Genomic DNA, 22,198 nt, shown 5'->3' on the forward strand with positions numbered 1-22,198 from the left:
TCCATTTTGGGAGTGTTAAGCATGGTAATGTTAATGGTGTTTAGGTTATTATTATAATTAGCTTTGGCAGCTTTGGATAAAAGCGTCTGTAAAACGACTGAGTGGTATATGATGGCCCTCACAGGATCTCAGCACTTGACTTGGGTTCTCTCCTTCCATGATTCTAGAGTTTCCTAAGGCAGAGTGAGTATCCCCCCATCATCCAGAACCCGTCCTGCCGGACCCTGGGGGTCCCTTACAAAGAGCAGCGCCACCACCGCACCCCTAGCGAGTCCATCGCCAACAACTACAGCCCCTGTGCCTGTGATCTGAGGGTGCAAGGCCTGCCACAGCGCCGCCACAGGGCGAGGCACGACCCCCCTAACCCCCCCACCTCCTGTATCCTTCAGTTACCTTAACCCTAACCCAGCCCTAACCCCCCCACCTCCTGTATCTTTACATAGCCCCAACCCTAACCCTAACCCTTCCACCTCAAGAGAATACTAAAAACAACCACAACCTCAAGGTGGTCATTTTACCCTTAATGTTAACCTCTACCTCTAAGTTGATCTTAACCTCAGCCTCTTTAGTGGAGGGAAGGAGAAAGAAGTCGACATTCAGAGGAAGGTGATTATGCACAAGAAATACACAATTAACTTGAGAAAATATAATGTGCATACTTTACATACTGTACTACTATATACTTGATTATACATAATAAACTATACATATTATAATACTACCTATACATACTATACTACTACGTACTATACGTTAGATACTATACTACTATAAACTATACTATACAAACTACTACTATATACAATACATACTATACTATACATACCATACTTCTTAATACAATACTACTATATACTATACTATACATACTATACCATACATACTTTACTACTTCATATACATACTATACTACTATATACTATACTGCTACATACTATACTCCAAACTATTATACTATATACTAGAATGTTTAGTATATAGTAGTATTGTATTATAAGTATCATATGTATAGTGTGTAGTATAGTATTTAATAGTATTACCACTCTGTGAGGATATATATATAGTAGTACAGTATACTGTACTACTATACGACTCTATACTATACACCCAGACCTCGCAGTGAGGATGATGATGTCCCCTCCTGGCCGTGTGTAGGTTCAGGTCGGCCCCCAGGGGCCCCCCGGGGGCCTGCAGGCGGCCCCTCAGCCCTGGAGAGCAGCTGGACCTCATGAGCAGTGAGGAGCGGAGAAGGGGGGCTCCCGGGACGGGCCCCAGCGAGAGAGACCTGGAGGTGGGTTAGGTTAGAGTTAGGGTTAACCCTAACCTGGACCTGGAGGTGGGTTAGGTTAGGGTTAGGGTTAACCCTAACCTAGGTTAGGTTAGGGTTAGGGTTAACCCTAACCTGGACCTGGAGGTGGGTTAGGTTAGGGTTAGGGTCAACCCTAACCTAGGTTAGGTTAGGGTTAGGGTTAACCCTAACCTAGACCTGGAGGTAAGTGTGAAGGGTTAGGTTAGGGTAAGGGTTAACCTTAACCCTAAGGGGGGTTAACCCTAACCCTAACCCACCTCCAGGTCTAGGTTAGGGTTAACCCTAACCATAGACCGGGAGGTGAGTGTGAAGGGTTAGGTTAGGGTTAGGGTTAACCCTAACCTAGACCTGGAAGTGGGTTAGGGTTAGGGTTAACCCTAACCTAGACCTGGAGGTTGGTTAGGTTAGGGTTAGGGTTAACCCTAACCTAGACCAGGAGGTGAGTGTGAAGGGTTAGGTTAGGGTTGAGTGTGAAGCGCCCTCTGTCTGGTTCAGCATCAGACCCACTCGATGTCCTGGGTTCCCCACGGCTCGGTTCGTAAGTACGGTCCCTAAGTACGGTCCGTGATTGGTCGGACTTGCCTGTCAATCAAGGCACTCTACCTGATTAGTGGGTAGGTCCTGATGCAGAGTTAATGGATGCTGTGTTCCAGACATTCGGGTGACGATATTGGCCCTCCTTCTGCACTCATGCCCACAGAGATACTCCCACTACGTGACCAACGGCATCCCTGCCTGCATGCTGGCTACCCTGCCGCTCCAACAGATACACAACATCATGGGGCTGCTGCCCCCTATGGCCGGGGACAGTAGCAGCAACCAGAGCCTACAGGACACTCTGCTGGAGGAAGTGAAGGCCGACTACGACTTCAGTCTGAGGAAGAGCATCGGTATGGAGCAGGTCCACTGGCTCATGGTTCCCTTCTGTTGCACTTATTATGTTGCACTTTTCGAGACGTCAACAGCCTACACATTTCACTTATGGAGGGTTCAGACACAAAGCTCATGGTAAAGCAGCTACTTGATGTACACTGTGTCTGGCCTTTCACTGAAGAGGACTTGTGAGGGCATCATGAAAGTCATATAGAAAACTCCATCAGCCATTGATCGAGCTTGTTTACTTACGCCTCTTCTGTTTTATTTTATTTTCGTCCCTTAAAGCCCTCGTGTTGAAGTGTGCTCTATCAGCTAACCTTTAAGGCTGTGAACGAGACCACCCTCTACATGATGTTCTCCCGTCCTAACCCTAACCCTTAACCTAACCCTAACTCTAACCCCAGTGGACTACATCCTGAGGGACAGGGCGGAGCGCGAGCGCCTGCTGATCTCCAGCCGGCCCCGGCCTTACCCCCGGAGGTTGATCCGGAGCCCGGTGCCCTGGAGCAGCCGGTACCAGGAGGCCCATGGGTGGCAGAGCCAGCACCTCTTCACAACCAACCCCATCATGCTGCTCCTGCAGGAGGTCTGGGTGACCAGGTTGGACCTCTGACCTCTGTCTCTTAACGTGAGCCAGGTCCTAAACGGGGGCATGTATCACAGCTCATCTTTTTTCTTCCCACTTTTCCACGTCCCGGCCCTCTAAGCTTCTCCTCCCTGAGGTTTGTGAGGCTGAAGGACCTTCTCTCCTCCAGTCTCCCGCTGCTTCCGTCTGAGTTTGGAAAGCTCGTGGAGACGCATTGCCAGGACGCTAGGAACGAACTTGTCAGCAGGTGAGCTTGGTCGGCCAGAAGCCATTTAAAGGGTTTCTTTTTCTACCATTTGTTGATATTTTCAAGGGTAGCGCCCGCCTGGATACCATTGTTCTGTTGTTGTTGCCAACTGCGTTCCAGACAGCGCAAAGTGTTCCCATGCAGCTTTGTTCCAACCCTCGGCAGAAATGTGTAGGGAAATAATGACAAACCAATACTTTATACTGGCAGGCGAACAAATTGTGAAAGCAGTTACAGTTGGAGTCCTTACAAATAAAATGTAATAAAAATAATGTGTGATCCATATTCCCAATAAAGCACTGCTTGCAAGATCATGATGTGGACAGAAAAATCCTGGTTCCCGGTGCAATCTTGACACATTTAACCCGTTGAAATAACCCTCATTGGGTTAGGGTTAGCCTAGGCTAGGGTTAGGCTTAGGCTAAGGTTAGCCAAACCCTAACCCTAGCCCTCATTGGGGTACTCTTCCAGGTGGCTTCCACATTGCTGCTCCCTGCTCGGGGCCTTCAAGGGGCTCGGGGGCCCTCTGGGTCCGCAGAGCCAGGAGGCGGCCCCCCTGAGGGCCCACAGCGAGTTGTTCTCCTGCGTGGGGGCCCTCATGTCCCTGCAGCTCCGCAGCCTGGTCATCGCCTCGCTGCAGGACCTCCTCCACTTCTTCAGCCTACACCAGGTCCATCTCCAGGTCCTAGACCAGGTCCTGGACCAGGTCCTAGACCAGGTCCTAGACCAGGTCCTACACCAGGTCCTACACCAGGTCCCAGACCAGGTCCTACACCAGGTCCTACACCAGGTCCTAGACCAGGTCCTAGACCAGGTCCTACACCAGGTCCTAGACCAGGTCGTAGACCAGGTCCTACACCAGGTCCTACACCAGGTCCTAGACCAGGTCGTAGACCAGGTCCTACACCAGGTCCTACACCAGGTCCTAGACCAGGTCCTACACCAGGTCCTATACCAGGTCCTATACCAGGTCCTAGACCAGGTCCTACACCAGGTCCTACACCAGGTCCTAGACCAGGTCCTACACCAGGTCCTAGACCAGGTCCTACACCAGGTCCTACACCAGGTCCTACACCAGGTCCTACACCAGGTCCTACACCAGGTCCTACACCAGGTCCATCTCCAGGTCCATCTCCAGGTCCTACACCAGGTCCTACACCAGGTCCTAGACCAGGTCCTACACCAGGTCCTAGACCAGGTCATAGCTTAGTTTAGTTTAGTTTAGCTGATTTAGATTATCTGAGCTGAGCTGAGTTAAGTTTAGTTTAGCTGAGCTGAGCTTAGCTGTTTTTCCAGCTAATGTACTTTGGTTTGGATTAGTCTAGTTTGGGCTATATTAGCTTGGCTTTGGGTAGTGTCATTTGGTTGGGTTTAGCCTAGTTCAGTTTAGTGTACTTTGGTTTAGTTTGGTTGAGGTGAGTTCTCATTTCCTTTCTCTGCTCCAGGGCGGTAATGACCTGGGCCAGGGCAGTAATGACCTGGGCCAGGGCGGTAACGACCTGGGCCAGGGCTTTAACGAGCTGCGCTTCGTGCAGCCGCAGCCGCTGCTGGTCAGGCTGCTGGCGGACGGCCCGCGGCTGGTCTTCAGGCCCAGTCTGCAGGAGTGCTGGGACCTCATCCACAGAGCCTTCAGCAACATCCTCCTCAGCGCAGGGAAGCTTCCCCGGGTAGGAACCCCCGCTGTAAACCCCTATAACCCTGACCCCTATACACCCTGACCCCGCTATACACCCTGACCCCTATACACCCTGACCCCGCTATACACCCTAACCCCAATCTACACCCTAACCCCGCTATACACCCTAACCCCAATCTACACCCTAACCCTATACGCCCTAACCCTATACACCCTAACCCCAATCTACACCCTAACCCTATACACCCTCACCCTATACACCCTAACCCTAATCCGTAGGGGCCCTCGGTATACTGAAGCCCTCCAAGAACAATTCTTCTTCGTGGGTTAGATGAACAGGGTTAGTGTGAGATATACAGGGTTAAGTTCAAATATACAGGGTTAGGGTTAGGGTTAGATGAACAGGGTTAGTGTGAGATATACAGGGTTAAGTTCAAATATACAGGGTTAGGGTTTGGGTTAGATGAACAGGGTTAGTGTGAGATATACAGGGTTAAGTTCAAATATACAGGGTTAGGGTTTGGGTTAGATGAACAGGGTTAGTGTGAGATATACAGGGTTAAGTTCAAATATACAGGGTTAGGGTTTGGGTTAGATGAACAGGGTTAGTGTGAGATATACAGGGTTAAGTTCAAATATACAGGGTTAGGGTTAGGGTTAGATGAACAGGGTTAGTGTGAGATATACAGGGTTAAGTTCAAATATACAGGGTTAGGGTTTGGGTTAGATGAACAGGGTTAGTGTGAGATATACAGGGTTAAGTTCAAATATACAGGGTTAGGGTTAGATGAACAGGGTTAGTGTGAGATATACAGGGTTAAGTTCAAATATACAGGGTTAGGGTTTGGTTAGATGAACAGGGTTAGTGTGAGATATACAGGGTTAAGTTCAAATATACAGGGTTAGGGTTTGGGTTAGATGAACAGGGTTAGGGTTAGGCTTCATCTAACCAGGATGTGAGTCCCTTGTCCTCTCTGCTTCTCCCCGTCTAACCCTAGCCCTGTATATCTTACCTTAACCCTAACCCTAGCCCTTTATATCTTACCTTAACCCTAAACCTAACCCTGCATATCTTAACTTAACCCTAACCCTAGCCCTGCATATCTTAACTTAACCCTAACCCTCACCCTGTATATCTTAACCCTAACCCTAGCCCTGTATATCTTGACTTAACCCTAACCCTAGCCCTGTATATCTTACCTTAACCCTAACCCTAGCCCTGTATATCTTACCATAACCCTAACCCTTACCCTGTATATCTTGACTTAACCATAACCCTAGCCCTGTATATCTTGACTTAACCTAACCCTAGCCCTGTATATCTTGACCCTGTACATCTCACACCCTAACCCTGTATATCTTGACTCAACCCTAACCCTAACCCTGTATATCTTGACTTAGCCCTAACCCTGTATATCTTAACCCTAACCCTAGCCCAGTATATCTTCACCCTGTACATCTCACACCCAACCCTGTATATTTTGACTTAACCCTAACCCTGTATATCTTGACTTAACCCTAACCTTGTATATCTTACATTTACATTTACATTTAGGTCATTTAGCAGATGCTTTTATCCAAAGCGACTTACAAGAAGTGCATTTGTTACAATAAGTGCATTTGTCATAAGAAGTGAAACAATATATCGCTGTCGGTACAGTAAAGATGTTCATAGAACCAAGTGCAAGTATTACAATCGCTAGGCTAACCCATTCCCCGTGTAAAGCAACGATAACAGCTACTATCTTGACTTAACCCTAACCCTAGCCCTGTATATCTTGACTTAACCCTAGCCCTGTATATCTTGACTTAACCCTAACCCTGTATATCTTGACTTAACCCTAACCCTGTATATCTTGACTTAACCCTAACCCTGTATATCTTGACTTAACCCTAACCCTGTATATCTTGACTTAACCCTAACCCTGTATATCTTAACCCTAACCCTGTTTATCTTGACTTAACCCTAACCCAGTATATCTTGACTTAACCCTAACCCTGTATATCTTGACTTAACCCTAACCCTGTATATCTTGACTTAACCCTAACCCAGTATATCTTCACTTAACCCTTACCCTGTATATCTTGACTTAACCCTTACCCTGTATATCTTGACTTAACCCTAACACCGTATATCTTGACTTAACCCTAACCCTGTATATCTTGACTTAACCCTAACCATGTATATCTTGACTTAACCCTAACCCTGTATATCTTGACCCTAACCCTGGCCCTGTATATCTTGACTTAACCCTAACCCTGTATATCTTGACTTAACCCTAACCGTGTATATCTTGACTTAACCCTAACCCTGTATATCTTGACCCTAACCCTGTATATCTTGACTTAACCCTAACCCGAGCCCTGTATATCTTAACCCTAACCCTAACCCTGTATATCTTGACCCTAACCCTAACCCTGTATATCTTGACTGAACCCTAACCCTGTATATCTTGACCCTAACCCTAACCCTGTATATCTTTACTGAACCCTAACCCTGTATATCTTGACTTAACCCTAACCCTGTATATCGTAACCCTAACCCTATAGCTTGACCCTGTACATCTCACACCCTAACCCTTACCCAGGTGGAGTGCGACCTATCCCCACAGAGAGGTAGCCTGTGGCTGCACGGGGTTCAGCCCAATGAGGCGCTGGTCACCAGCATCATCCAGCAGGCCCAGGATATCTTCCACCGCAACACGGTGGGGCCCACGCAGTAAGACTTAATGTTATAATACATATTACTCTGCCTTCACACCACAGTGGGGCCCAGGCAGTAAGACTTAATGTTATAATACATATTACTCTGCCTTCACACCACGATGGGGCCCAGGCAGTAAGACTTAATGTTATAATACATATTACTCTGCCTTCACACCACAGTGGGGCCCAGGCAGTAAGACTTAATGTTATAATACATATTACTCTGCCTTCACACCAAACGCAAATTTGGTCGCCTGGTCACATTTCCGCCTGAGTTTGGGTGCGCGACCAGTCACAAATTCGGTTGCGGTAGTGATTTGTGAATGTTTTATCACACAAATTTAGCCGCGCGTGTATCAGAAAGTTCAGTTGTTCTGGAAGTACCAGAGACGTCGGAGAACACGATGCAGTCTATTCATAATATCATCCGCTTATATATAAGCTCCGGGAGTCGCAAACGGCAACAATCACTTTCTCCTCCATGCTGCGGTTCACTCCGGACTGCAGGGAACGGTTGGCAGGTTGAACGCTGATTGGTTGTTACGTTACGTCTATTGGCTGTCATCACGCAACTGTCGCAGCAAATTTCAAATATTTCAACTCGAGTGACGTGTCCCGTAACTAAATCTGCATGACACGCTCGCCCATACCAGGGCGTACATGCCGCGCCATTCACCAAGTCGTGCCTCAGGTTTTTCTAGCGAAAAAAGTTTGTTGATATGCGTCTCTACGTTGACTTTGTATGGAGTCTTGTCGCCCCGTCGCTTTTGGTGTGAACGCAGCTTTAGATGATATTAATTACATTGTCTTAATATCCTAACATTCGATAACTATAGGTTTTCATTGAAGAACGATCACAGGACAGCATGTTAAAAGATAAGACCAATAGAAGATGAACTTAAGAGACTCTGACCTTCGTAGGTATGTGAAGGTGTATGAGAAGTACAGCCTCCTGCTGGAGGGCCAGGCTGACCGGGACGTGACCTCCTTCCTGAGCGCGGAGCACTCTCTGGAGGGCTTCGCCAGGGTAAACACCTTTACACCATGACTTAGCTCCACTCTCCTCAGAGACTCTGGAGGAAAAACTTCAACAATCTCAGCCGGTCTTTTGTTCATTCTTGTGGTTTGTTTAGAAAATGGAGGCAATCAACGACCTGCGGCGTGAGATTACCTCTCTCCGCGTGACCGTGCCTCTGGCGCTGTTCTGCCTGTACGCTGGCGGCCTGAACGAAGACCTGTGTGAGCGCGCTGACAGACTGAAGCAGAGGATCGCCACGCACCTGGTGGACGACAACAGGAGGCGCAACAAGAGGTAGGCTTCTGGTCCCTGAGCGTACCCCCAGTGTCTCTGGTCCCTGAGCGTACCCCCAGTGTCTCTGGTCCCTGAGCCTACCCCCATAGTGTGTCTGGTCCCTGAGCGTACCCCCAGTGTCTCTGGTCCCTGAGCGTACCCCCATAGTGTGTCTGGTCCCTGAGCGTACCCCCAGTGTCTCTGGTCCCTGAGCGTACCCCCATAGTGCGTCTGGTCCCTGAGCGTACCCCCAGTGTCTCTGGTCCCTGAGCGTACCCCCAGTGTCTCTGGTCCCTGAGCGTCCCTCAGCGTGGGTCTGCTTAGCTCAGGAGGTAGAGCAGTTTGTAACCAAAAGGTTGCTAGTTCGATCCCCAGCTCCTCCTAGCTGAGTGTTAACGTGTCCCTGAGCAAGACACTAAACCCTAACTGCTTCTGACCAGCTGGCTGTCCCCTTGCATGGTTGCTCTGCCGTCAATGTGTGTATTAACCGATGTAAGTCGCTTTGGATAAATGCGTCTGCTAAATGCCCTAATTGTAATTGTACCCCCAGTGTCTGGTCCCTCAGCGTACCCCCAGTGTCTCTGGTCCCTCAGTGTACCCCCAGTGATTCTGGTCCCTCAGTGTACCCCCAGTGTCTGGTCCCTGAGCGTACCCCCAGTGTCTCTGGTCCCTGAGCGTACCCCCAGTGTCTCTGGTCCCTGAGCGTACCCCCAGTGTCTCTGGTCCCTCAGTGTACCCCCAGTGTCTCTGGTCCCTCAGTGTACCCCCAGTGTCTCTGGTTCCTGAGCGTACCCTCAGTGTCTCTGGTCCCTGAGCGTACCCCCAGTGTCTCTGGTCCCTGAGCGTACCCCCAGTGTCTCTGGTCCCTGAGCGTACCCTCAGTGTCTCTGGTCCCTGAGCGTACTCTGAGTGTCTCTGGTTCCTGAGCGTACCCCCATAGTGCGTCTGGTCACTGTGCACTGTGCAGTGATGTAACTTTGTGCTTAGTGATTTAACCTGTAAATATTGTTTGCTTGATATTCTACTCATCCTACTGCTAAACTTTACCTGTTTAGAACCTTCATGAAGGTTGTGATTACATACAATTGTATCACAACCTCAATTACATGAAATACTTAATCAGTAAAGGCAGGGACATGCTACCAGGAAGGGATAAAGAAAACCTTCTGAGTCCCTGTCAATGACTTGTTGTCTTTGTGATCTCATCTTGATCTTAAATCTCAACAAGATCTTAAATCAATGTCAACTCAGAAAGCGATGCTGTGTTTGGCGTCTCCATGCCCAGCATCTGTCAGCGCTACGAAGAGATAGTCCAGACCCTTTTGAGGAGCCCTGGTTCCACCGAAGAGCTGGTGTCTCTTGCCCAGTACCTGAAGAACGCCAGTGAGGTCACTGTCCACCAGCTGAGGGAGGAGATCCGGGAGGCGGCCCATCGACTGAGCTTCCTCCTGGACTGCGCCGTGCTGCCTGGTGGGTGAGATCGTTATTACTGAGACTACTTGGAAAGTCATTTTCACGTATGACTTTGCATATTGGTACATATATATATGCACTCCCAGGGGTTCCCCACTGGGAGTGCATTGTTCAAAACATGGCTGCGGCTCAACACGAACAGTCTCCAGCTGTTGTTGTTTCTTCTTCTTTGTAAGAAGATTGAGGTCAGTCTTTGTTGTCCGCTCCTCGTTCCTCTAGCGGATGACCTGAGGCTGAACGCCACGGTGTTCAAGTGGCCCGACAGCCTCCTGGCTGTGATGGACCAGAGCAAGATGCGCCTGGCCTCCTGCAGCACACAGGCTGAGGACCACGTCTCAAAGAGGTGACAGTGCCACGTTCACATGAGGATGGGGTTTCCTGTAGGCCCTCCTGTGGTGTTGGTTGACTATGTGTAGGATTTTTACATTGCTTTATGTTTACTACTTGCATAAGCTTCAGATTTAAATTGTCTCTCTTATTGGAGCGCTGGCACGCCAGTGCTCACAAGCAGCTTAAACAGGCTGCAGTTCACTAACCGGCCCCAGTCCTAGACAATGATGTCACCTTACAAACAAGAACAGGGAGGAGCTTTCTTAGTAGGTGTTGTGCATTTCAGTTGGTTGAGAAGGTAGGTCTCACACCGACCAGCTGAGGACCACAATCGCAAAGGACAAGCTGAGACGGTCTCCTGTGATCAACATGAAGCAGGTCTCCTGTGATCAACATGAGGCAGGTCTCCTGTGATCAACATGAAGCAGGTCTCCTGTGATCAACATGAAGCAGGTCTCCTGTGATCAACATGAAGCAGGACCTGTGATAAACATGAAGCAGGTCTCCTGTGATAAACATGAGGCAGGTCTCCTGTGATCAACATGAGGCAGGTCTCCTGTGATAAACATGAAGCAGGTCTCCTATGATCAACATGAGGCAGGTCTCCTGTGATAAACATGAGGCAGGTCTCCTGTGATAAACATGAGGCAGGTCTCCTGTGGTCAACATGAGGCAGGTCTCCTGTGATAAACATGAAGCAGGTCTCCTGTGATCAACATGAGGCAGGTCTCCTGTGATCAACATGAGGCAGGTCTCCTGTGATAAACATGAGGCAGGTCTCCTGTGATAAACATGAGGCAGGTCTCCTGTGATAAACATGAAACAGGTCTCCTGTGATCAACATGAGGCAGGTCTCCTGTGATCAACATGAGGCAGGTCTCCTGTGATAAACATGAGGCAGGTCTCCTGTGATCAACATGAAGCAGGTCTCCTGTGATAAACATGAGGCAGGTCTCCTGTGATAAACATGAGGCAGGTCTCCTGTGATCAACATGAGGCAGGTCTCCTGTGATCAACATGAGGCAGGTCTCCTGTGATCAACATGAAGCAGGACCTGTGATAAAAATGAGGCAGGTCTCCTGTGATAAACATGAAGCAGGACCTGTGATAAACATGAAGCAGGACCTGTGATCAACATGAGGCAGGTCTCCTGTGATCAACATGAGGCAGGTCTCCTGTGATCAACATGAGGCAGGTCTCCTGTGATCAACATGAGGCAGGTCTCCTGTGATACACTGTCCGGGGAGAACTCATCATCCTGTCTTAGGTTGGAAGAGATTGGAGCTTCTGCCAGTTCTGGAGTATTCGTTGGAGAAGGTCATGGAGAAGATGAAGAGCGAATGGGAAGAGCTCTGCTTCTCCTTCACACCATACAGAAATACAAGCTGAGAAGCTCCATGCTTCTGGTCTCTGTCACATGGCAGGATAACACAGCTGGAGCAGATGTTGGAATGTGTGGAGCAGGAGATAGAGACGTTCAAGGAGAAGGAGATGATGAGTGTCACGGAGATGAAGAACAACACAGAGCACCTGGAGAAGCTCACGGCCATCCTGGACACTGCCTTCATCGAGCTAGAAGTAAGACTACATCTCAGCGCTGACCTTGTCATTTGGCTTCTGATGCATACAATGCGATCCTTCTCATAGGAGACTCAGAACAGACCAAGATATCGATATCGCAGCAACTACTATGATTATATTAAAGGACGTGCGGTTCATATAGATTTGTTTAGTTAGTGCATCGCAACAGAGTTGTAGCTTTGATTTTAGATCCTCTTTATCTGCTCCTTCTATTACCCTATTTCTGACAAAGTAATTAATCAATACAAGGCCTTCCACTGATTATATTGAGCGTTGAGAGGACTGAACATGTCCTCGTTGCTGTGCTAGGACATCCACAAGGAGCAGAGCCTGCTGGAGCAGCCACCCAGCGAGTTCCCTGTTCTGCAGACGCTGGTGGGCATGAAGCAGCCGTATGACCTACTGTGGAGCACCGCCCTCAGCTTCTACCAGCAGGCAGAGGTCTGGATGAACGGTGGGTTCCTTCACACCGCACGCTTTGTGTGCGCTTTACTTCTACTTGTTGGGTTCCGATATCGGTTTAATGTTGTATCTGTTTTATTATTGGTTGCTGTTTCTTAGTTGTGTTTTCGCTTGTTTTGGCGTAATATTACAAACAAAAATCATTATTGAGAATCGTATGTTTTCAGGTGGATGAATATTAAATACTAAATACCAAAGTCTTTTTTATGATTCCTAATCCTAAACCATTTTTATTCCATAATAAAGCTCACCAGCACCATGATGTTCTGCTAATCCAGAAAGAAACATTGAGCTTGGAGATCCATGTTCTCTCCGTCTGATCCCAGGCCCATTCCAGAACCTGGATGCAGAGAAGGTCTGTGAGCAGCTGGACCTCATGTGGAGGGCCGTGTACAAGCTGACCAAGCAGTTCTCCTCTCTGCCGGGCCCCCGTCGCGTGGCAGAGACCTTCCGCAGGAAGATGGACCAGTTCAAACAACACCTGCCGGTCCTCTCTACCATCTGTAACCCCGGCCTCAAGGAGCGCCACTGGGAGCAGGTCAGCCTCCTCCAGGTCCAAGGACCTCTAACGAACTGGTCCAAGGACCTGGTCCAAGGACCTCTAAAGACCTGGTCCAATGACCTCTAAGGACCTGGTCCAAGGACCTCTAAGGACCTGGTCCAATGACCTCTAAGGACCTGGTCCAAGGACCTCTAAGGACCTGGTCCAATGACCTCTAAGGACCTGGTCCAAGGTCCTCTAACAAACGGGTCCAAGGTCCTCTAAGGACCTGGTCCAATGACCTGGTCCAAGGACCTCTAACGAACTGGTCCAATGACCTCTATCGACCTGGTCCAATGACCTGGTCCAAGGACCTCTAACAAACTGGTCCAATGACCTCTAAGGACCTGGTCCAATGACCTGGTCCAATGACCTCTAAGGACCTGGTCCAATGACCTCTAACGACCTGGTCCAATGACCTCTACCGACCTGGTCCAATGACCTGGTCCAATGATCTGGTCCAAGGACCTCTAACGAACTGGTCCAATGACCTGGTCCAATAACCTGTACCAATGACCTCTAAGGACCTTGTCCAATGACCTCTAAGGACCTGTTCCAATGACCTCGAACGACCTGGTCCAATGACCTGGTCTAAGGACCTTTAAGGACCTGGTCCAATGACCTCTAAGGACCTGTTCCAATGACCTCGAACGACCTGGTCCAATGACCTGGTCCAAGGACCTTTAAGGACCTGGTCCAATGACCTCTAACAACCTGGTCCAATGACCTGGTGCAAGGACCTCTAAGGACCTGGTCCAATGACCTGGTCCAATGATCTGGTCCAATGACCTGGTCCAATAACCTGTACCAAGGACCTCTAAGGAACTGGTCCAATGACCTCTAAGGACCGGTTCCAATGACCTCTAACGACCTGGTCCAATGACCTGGTCCAATAACCTGTACCAAGGACCTCTAACGACCTGGTCCAAGACGTGGTCTGATGATCTGATCCAACGACCTCTAAGGACCTTAACCAATGCCCTCGCCAATAACCTGGTCAAATGACCTCTAACGACCTGGTCCAACAACCTCATCACATGACCTCCTCCAATGACCTCTAATGACCTGGTCCAATGTCTGCATACCATGATGATTTAGAGATGGAAAATGACAAAGTCAAAGTTTCAACCTCAAAAGACAAAAAGTCCTTGTATAAACTGTCTACAGATGTTAAACTTTGTATCTTAATTAATGCAAAGTTTCCTCCGCTGCCATTCCTGTTTCTATTCACTACACGTGAATAACCGCTAAAGTCTGACTGCTCTCCGCTCGCTCTGCGCTCTCTTACTCAGATCAGCAGCCTCGTGGGCTTCGAGGTCCGACCCGATGGGGAAGCCTCTCTGGCGGCAATGCTGGAGCAGGGCCTGTCCCAGTACTCAGACAGGTAAGGGGTGGGGGGCGCTGTCGTGGCCATAAGGAGGCCTTGGTGGGGGGAGAGGGGGCTTTATACATTTAAACTTACGATCGATAAAGTTTATTGTATAATAATAAATAAAAGTATTATATTATATAAATAATATAATACTTTTATTTTATACCATCAGGCGCTTCGTGAGGACATGATACTGAAAAAAAAAAACTAAACCTGTGCACCAAGGCAACACGATAAACATGAATCATACAGTCGTACAGTCTGATAAAAATGAATCATACAGTCGTACAGTCTGATAAACATGAAGCAGGACCTGTGATCAACATGAAGCAGGTCTTCTGTGGTCAACATGAAGCAGGACCTGTGATAAACATGAAGCAGGTCTCCTGTGATCAACATGAAGCAGGTCTCCTGTGATCAACATGAAGCAGGTCTCCTGTGATCAACATGAAGCAGGTCTCCTGTGATAAACATGAGGCAGGTCTCCTGTGATCAACATGAGGCAGGTCTCCTGTGATCAACATGAGGCAGGTCTCCTGTGATCAACATGAGGCAGGTCTCCTGTGATCAACATGAGGCAGGTCTCCTGTGATCAACATGAGGCAGGTCTCCTGTGATCAACATGAGGCAGGTCTCCTGTGATACACGGGGAGAACTCATCATCCTGTCTTAGGTTGGAAGAGATTGGAGCTTCTGCCAGTAAGGAGTATTCGTTGGAGAAGGTCATGGAGAAGATGAAGAGCGAATGGGAAGAGCTCTGCTTCTCCTTCACACCATACAGAGATACAGTAGGTTCACTCACTCACTCACTCACTCACTCACTCACTCACTCACTCACTCACTCACTCACTCACTCACTCACTCACTCACTCACTCACTCACTCACGACCCAGGAGACTTGAAGTACAGGCAGGTCAACTTCATGTGTCTTGACTAAATAATCATTTACAAACCACTTTCTTCACTTTTTAAAGCTCTTTCTGTTCAAAGAAATACAATTTGTCAAAACAAATCCTAAAAATGAACATGTTAATGCATTGATCTGGTATTTCAGGGTGAATTGTTGAAAGGTTAGAAGACAGGAGCGTCCTGGATGCTTTCTGATCCAGTTTCTATGGTGACAGCGGCCTCATCATTTATTACTGAGCCACACTGAATCTTTCATGACACTGCAGGGAAGTCTGCCTGTTGGGTAACAGAGGAGTGCATGTACCTCTGTGACGTAAACCTGACCCTTTATGTGTGAAATGAAAAACGCATCAAGTATCACTCAAATGTAAATATAGTTAGTGCTAACCCTAACCTTATACCCCCGCCCCCCAGGGCACCAGCATCGTGGCGGCGGTGGACGATATCCAGGTGCTGCTGGACGACCACCGCATCAAGGCCCAGACCATGCAGGGCTCCCCCTTCATCAAGGCTGTAGAGGCAGAGTGCAGGGTAGGGCTAACCCTAACCCCTTCATCAAGGCTGTAGAGGCAGAGTGCAGGGTAGGGCTAACCCTAACCCCTTCATCAAGGCTGTAGAGGCAGAGTGCAGGGTAGGGCTAACCCTAACCCCTTCATCAAGGCTGTAGAGGCAGAGTGCAGGGTAGGGCTAACCCTAACCCTACCCACTGGTCTGCTCTCTGTCTAACCTCCCTAACCCTAACCTAAACCTAACCCTAACCCACTGGTCTGCTCTCTGTCTAACCTCCCTAACCCTAACCCTAACCCTCTGGTCTGCTCTCTGTCTGGGACAGCAATGGGAGGAAAAGCTGTCCAGCATGCAGGACATCCTGGACAGCATGTTGCAATGCCAGGCCACCTGGCTCTACCTGGAGCCCATCTTCAGCTCCGAGGACATCAGCGCCCAGATGCCCGAGGAGGGACGCAAGTTCACCATCGTGGACGGCTACTGGAAGGACATCATGGCTGAGGCTGTGAGGAACACGCACGCAAACTCACTCACTCACTCTATCACTCACTCTATCACTCTCTCACGCACGCACGCCCTCACGCACGCACTCACCCACTCACATAGCCATGACCAGCCCTTGACAGAAGGGGACTACAAGCGGCCGTTGTGTCTCAGGTGAAGGACCCGCGGGTGCTGGCGGCCACAGCGCAGAACAACATGCTGGGCAGGCTGACGGAGGCCAACCTGTTCCTGGAGGACATCCAGAAGGGCCTGAACACCTACCTGGAGATGAAGAGGCTCTACTTCCCCAGGTGACCCACCTCATGCTCCTCATCCATAGACTACTACTATAGTATAGTCTTCCTATAGTCTCTCTACAGTCCATGTTTGGAGGGGGGAACTGGAGCATGGAAAACAGAAGACTCATCATTAGGGAAGTACAACTGATTGGATGTCTCTCTTGACCAATCAGCTGTTAGATATTCCTGGTGTGTGCTGTTGATAATATTAATGTTTGCCATACTCAAGCTTCACAACTAAAGCTTTACAAAATCAACAGTAAGTATCTTGAATAATTTAAGCAAAAACTCGAGCTAATATAGGTCCTTCCTTTTGATTGGCTCCCAGGTTCTTCTTTCTGTCCAATGACGAGCTCCTGGAGATCCTGTCTGAGACCAAAGACCCGCTGCGAGTCCAGCCCCACCTTAAGAAGTGCTTTGAGGGTATTGCCCGGCTAGAATTCAGCCCGACCCTGGAGATCACTGGCATGGTCAGCGCCGAGAGGGAGACCGTATCCTTCTCCGCACGCATCCAGCCGTCCCACGCTAAGGTAGGACCCACTAAGGTAGACCCCACTAAGGTAGGACCCACTAAGGTAGACCCCACTAAGGTAGGACCCCACTAAGGTAGACCCCACTAAGATAGACCCCACTAAGGTGGACCCCACTAAGGTAGACCCCACTAAGGTGGACCCCATTAAGGTAGACCCCACTAAGGTGGTCAGCCCAGAGAGAGACCGTGGGCTTCTCCGCTCACATCCAGCCGTCCCACGCTGAGGTAACACTGTCCTTGTAAAATACATTGATCTACTCTATGCATTGCTGTAATCAAGGTTTGTATATTTTTACTGCCATACATTATGTAACTGTAGAAAGGTTTGTAGCAGGCTAGGCTAACATAGAACAGCATCATAAGGTCTGATTGTAACAGGCTAGGCTACATAGTATAGCACCATAAGGTCTGATAGTAGCAGGCTAGGCTACGATAGTATAGCACCATAAGGTCTGATGGTAGCAGGCTAGGCTATGCTAGTATAGCACCATAAGGTCTGATGGTAGCAGGCTAGGCTACGCTAGTATAGCACCATAAGGTCTGATGGTAGCAGGCTAGGCTACATAGTATAGCACCATAAGGTCTGATAGTAGCAGGCTAGGCTACACTAGTATAGCACCATAAGGTCTGATGGTAGCAGGCTAGGCTATGCTAGTATAGCACCATAAGGTCTGATGGTAGCAGGCTAGGCTACGCTAGTATAGCACCATAAGGTCTGATGGTAGCAGGCTAGGCTACGCTAGTATAGCACCATAAGGTCTGATGGTAGCAGGCTAGGCTACGCTAGTATAGCACCATAAGGTCTGATGGTAGCAGGCTAGGCTACATAGTATAGCACCATAAGGTCTGATAGTAGCAGGCTAGGCTACACTAGTATAGCACCATAAGGTCTGATGGTAGCAGGCTAGGCTACATAGTATAGCACCATAAGGTCTGATGGTAGCAGGCTAGGCTACGCTAGTATAGCACCATAAGGTCTGATGGTAGCAGGCTAGGCTACATAGTATAGCTCCATAAGGTCTGGTCCTCACGGCGTGCTGCCTCCTGGTGGACCTCCAGGGCATGGTGGAGAAGTGGCTGCTGCAGGTGGAGAACATGATGCTGAGGAGCCTGAGGGACGTGTCCCACCAGGGCCTGCTCCAGTACGCCCAGGTGAGCCAAGCCCCCGGCTCCATGTTTCAGTCTTAGTTGTGGTCCTTCTTGTTATCTCCTCGCACCGGTTATAACTTGTGTTAGGGTTAGTGGTTAGGTTTGCAGTGGTAAACCACAATGACGCCACTGTTCCTAACCCTCTCAGCCTCCCTCAGGGACAGAGCCCAGATTAACATCCCCCCCTCCTCCTTAGGTACCGAGGAAGGATTGGGTTCTGCGCTGGCCGGGCCAGGTGGTGATCTGTGCCTCCTCCATCTTCTGGACCAGCGAGGTGTCGGAGGCCCTTCAGAACAACAGCCTCCAGGTCTGCCTGAAGCCCATTGGCTCGGCTTCGTAGCCCGCTGTTAACGTTAGTGTTAGGGTTAGCTAACCCTAACCCTAAGGGTTAGCTAACCCTAACCCTAACCCTAACCCTGAAGCCCATTGGCTCGGCTTCGTAGCCCGCTGTTAACGTTAGGGTTAGGGTTAGCTAACCCTAACCCTAACCCTAACCCTGAAGCCCATTGTCTCGGCTTCGTAGCCCACTGTTAACGTTAGTGTTAGGCAAGGGCGTAGGAACCGGGGGGGACGGAGGGGACGTGTCCCCTCCAATATTGGAGACAGGCGCATCTGTCCCACCTAAAAATCATACCGGGGAAGAAAAATATTTTATTTTATTTTGAAAGCGCAACACAGCGTCTTGTCACCGCTTCTTATTTTAGAAAACTGGATTATTGAACGTGCAATTAAAGAATTGATTTGATATTTATCAGTTCATTACTGCCATTCAAAATGTGTTTTCCTTTACATTTACAAATGTATCTTCTTAGTAGCATAGAATATATTTGTGAATTTTTTCAGTGTAGTTAATTTATGAAATATTTCTGTTCAAACCATTAACGGATCTGTCAGGTTTCCGATATGTGTCCCCCCCAATGTTAAACTCATTCCTACGCCCCTGGTGTTATGAACGAGACCTAGGCTCAGTTAGCTGACCCTAACCCTAACCCTAACCCTGAATCCCATTGGCTCAGCTTCGTAGCCCACTGTTAACGGTAGGGTTGGGGTTAGCTAACCCTAACCCTAACCCTGAAGCCCATTGGCTCGGCTTCGTAGCCCACTGTTAACGTTTCATCTCCTGTCTGTGTTGGAGCTGGTGGAGGTGATGATATTCTGATTCTTCTCCTCTCACCCGTAGGCCTACGTTGACAAGTGCAATGCCCAGATTGGTGATATCGTCGAACTGGTGCGCGGAAAACTATCTGGAGGCGCTCGGGTGACTCTGGGAGCCCTGACGGTGATCGACGTCCACGGTGAATACCCCCTCCAAGAACTGTGCCACTGAGCCTAGGACTCGTTCATGTTGAGATCCAGTGTAGGGGCCGGTTAGGGTAGTGGAGTACAACTAACAACCCAAAGGAAGGGGTTCAAACCCCAATGTGCACATGGTGATGATCGCTCACGCCGGCCTCACAGAGCACATGGTGATGATCGCTCACGCCGGCCTCACAGAGCACATGGTGATGATCGCTCACGTCGGCCTCACAGAGCACATGGTGATGATCGCTCACGCCGGCCTTACAGAAGCAAAGGCCTAAAGCAAAGCACTCCGGAAAAGAATTCCGGATCATATTTTAGAAAGACCCAAAAAATAAATGGAAGCATATTGTTTTAAGGGAGCACGTTAATGTAGCACACGTTACTCTAAACGCTACAGTGAGTCTAAGCAGTACCATGAGTTTAAGCAGTACATTGAATCTCAGCGGTACCATGAGTCTATGAGTCTAAGCAGTACGGTGAGTCTAAGTGGTACGGTGAGTCTAAACGGTACGGTGAGTCTAAGTGTTACGTTAGTCTAAACGGTACGGTGAGTCTAAGTGGTACGGTGAGTCTAAACGGTACGGTGAGTCTAAGTGGTACGTGAGTCTACGTGGTACGGTGAGTCTAAACGGTACGGTGAGTCTAAACGGTACGGTGAGTCTAAACGGTACGGTGAGTCTAAACGGTACGGTGAGTCTAAACGGTACGGTGAGTCTAAATGCTACAGTGAGTCTAAACGGTACGGTGAGTCTAAACGGTACGGTGAGTCTAAACGGTACGGTGAGTCTAAGTGGTACGGTGAGTCTAAACGGTACGGTGAGTCTAAGTGGTACGGTGAGTCTAAACGGTACGGTGAGTCTAAGTGGTACGTGAGTCTAAGTGGTACGGTGAGTCTAAGTGGTACGGTGAGTCTAAACGGTACGGTGAGTCTAAACGGTACGGTGAGTCTAAACGGTACGGTGAGTCTAAACGGTACGGTGAGTCTAAACGGTACGGTGAGTCTAAGTGGTACGTGAGTCTAAACGGTACGGTGAGTCTAAACGGTACGGTGAGTCTAAGTGGTACGGTGAGTCTAAACGGTACGGTGAGTCTAAACGGTACGGTGAGTCTAAGTGGTACGGTGAGTCTAAACGGTACGGTGAGTCTAAACGGTACGGTGAGTCTAAACGGTACGGTGAGTCTAAACGGTACGGTGAGTCTAAACGGTACGGTGAGTCTAAACGGTACGGTGAGTCTAAGTGGTACGGTGAGTCTAAACGGTACGGTGAGTCTAAGTGGTACGGTGAGTCTAAACGGTACGGTGAGTCTAAACGGTACGGTGAGTCTAAACGGTACGGTGAGTCTAAACGGTACGGTGAGTCTAAACGGTACGGTGAGTCTAAACGGTACGGTGAGTCTAAACGCTACAGTGAGTCTAAACGGTACGGTGAGTCTAAACGGTACGGTGAGTCTAAGTGGTACGTGAGTCTAAGTGGTACGGTGAGTCTAAACGGTACGGTGAGTCTAAACGGTACGGTGAGTCTAAGTGGTACGGTGAGTCTAAACGGTACAGTGAGTCTAAACGGTACGGTGAGTCTAAGTGGTACGGTGAGTCTAAACGGTACGGTGAGTCTAAGTGGTACGGTGAGTCTAAACGCTACAGTGAGTCTAAACGGTACGGTGAGTCTAAGTGGTACGGTGAGTCTAAACGGTACGGTGAGTCTAAACGCTACAGTGAGTCTAAACGGTACGGTGAGTCTACGTGGTACGGTGAGTCTAAACGGTACGGTGAGTCTAAACGCTACAGTGAGTCTAAACGGTACGGTGAGTCTACGTGGTACGGTGAGTCTAAACGGTACGGTGAGTCTAAGTGGTACGGTGAGTCTAAACGGTACGGTGAGTCTAAACGGTACCATGATTCCGTCCTGCCCCCCCACAGCCCGGGACGTGGTGGTCCAGCTGGCTGCGGATGGCGTGTGGTCGCTCAACGACTTTGCGTGGATCTCCCAGCTGCGCTACTTCTGGGAGGACGGCGATGTGATGCTGCGCATGATCACCACCTGCCTGAAGTACGGATACGAGTACCTGGGGAACTCCTCGCGGCTGGTCATCACACCACTCACAGACCGCTGCTACAGGTCCGTGGAGCTGGGGGCTTGGGTCACACATCTCCTTCTACGGTTAGGGTTAGGGTTAGGGTAACCCTTAGGGTTACCCTAACCCTAACCACGACCTTAGGGTAACCCTAAGGGTTACCCTAACCCTAAGGGTTACCCTAACCCTAACCATAGAGGAGTTAGAAATCAGGGGTTCAAATCCCCTTTATGTCTTTTTGGAAAATAGATTTTCAGATTTAAAAATGGAAAAAGGAGGATGTAATTTTAAGTTGGTTCAGCTAGATTTATATTTGATCTAGTTCAGACCAAATGTCTCTTCTTCAGGCTGTGGTAATGCGGTTAGTTGTTCACACACACACACACACACCATGTTTGCCTCCAGGACGCTGATGGGAGCGCTGAAGCTCAACCTGGGAGGGGCCCCTGAGGGTCCTGCAGGAACCGGCAAGACGGAGACCACCAAGGACCTGGCTAAAGCCCTGGCCAAACAGGTCAGACCTCAGAACTCAGG

General features: G+C 49.1%; 1 protein-coding gene across 1 annotated transcript in view; it reads left to right on the forward strand.

Annotated features, from left to right (window-relative positions):
- The window catches only part of dnah3 (dynein axonemal heavy chain 3), a gene marked incomplete at both ends in the record, with an annotated part of 54,699 nt that overhangs the window by 11,165 nt on the left and 21,336 nt on the right, over positions 1-22,198 (forward strand). The window contains 26 exons of the mRNA XM_079756754.1: positions 168-349; positions 1,156-1,291; positions 2,010-2,199; positions 2,590-2,785; positions 2,893-3,018; positions 3,490-3,724; positions 4,464-4,685; positions 7,243-7,373; positions 8,282-8,387; positions 8,494-8,672; positions 9,937-10,121; positions 10,344-10,467; positions 11,879-12,032; positions 12,345-12,489; positions 12,824-13,035; positions 14,331-14,422; positions 15,084-15,198; positions 15,734-15,850; positions 16,152-16,331; positions 16,484-16,620; positions 16,937-17,138; positions 18,200-18,292; positions 18,486-18,596; positions 19,470-19,584; positions 21,510-21,708; positions 22,070-22,178. Of these exons, the coding sequence (XP_079612880.1) occupies positions 168-349; positions 1,156-1,291; positions 2,010-2,199; positions 2,590-2,785; positions 2,893-3,018; positions 3,490-3,724; positions 4,464-4,685; positions 7,243-7,373; positions 8,282-8,387; positions 8,494-8,672; positions 9,937-10,121; positions 10,344-10,467; positions 11,879-12,032; positions 12,345-12,489; positions 12,824-13,035; positions 14,331-14,422; positions 15,084-15,198; positions 15,734-15,850; positions 16,152-16,331; positions 16,484-16,620; positions 16,937-17,138; positions 18,200-18,292; positions 18,486-18,596; positions 19,470-19,584; positions 21,510-21,708; positions 22,070-22,178 (3,993 nt within the window). The remainder of the gene's footprint in view (positions 1-167; positions 350-1,155; positions 1,292-2,009; positions 2,200-2,589; positions 2,786-2,892; positions 3,019-3,489; positions 3,725-4,463; positions 4,686-7,242; positions 7,374-8,281; positions 8,388-8,493; positions 8,673-9,936; positions 10,122-10,343; positions 10,468-11,878; positions 12,033-12,344; positions 12,490-12,823; positions 13,036-14,330; positions 14,423-15,083; positions 15,199-15,733; positions 15,851-16,151; positions 16,332-16,483; positions 16,621-16,936; positions 17,139-18,199; positions 18,293-18,485; positions 18,597-19,469; positions 19,585-21,509; positions 21,709-22,069; positions 22,179-22,198) is intronic.

Source organism: Pollachius pollachius (assembly GCF_949987615.1).
Source record: "Pollachius pollachius genome assembly, chromosome: 19".
NCBI lineage: Eukaryota > Metazoa > Chordata > Actinopteri > Gadiformes > Gadidae > Pollachius > Pollachius pollachius.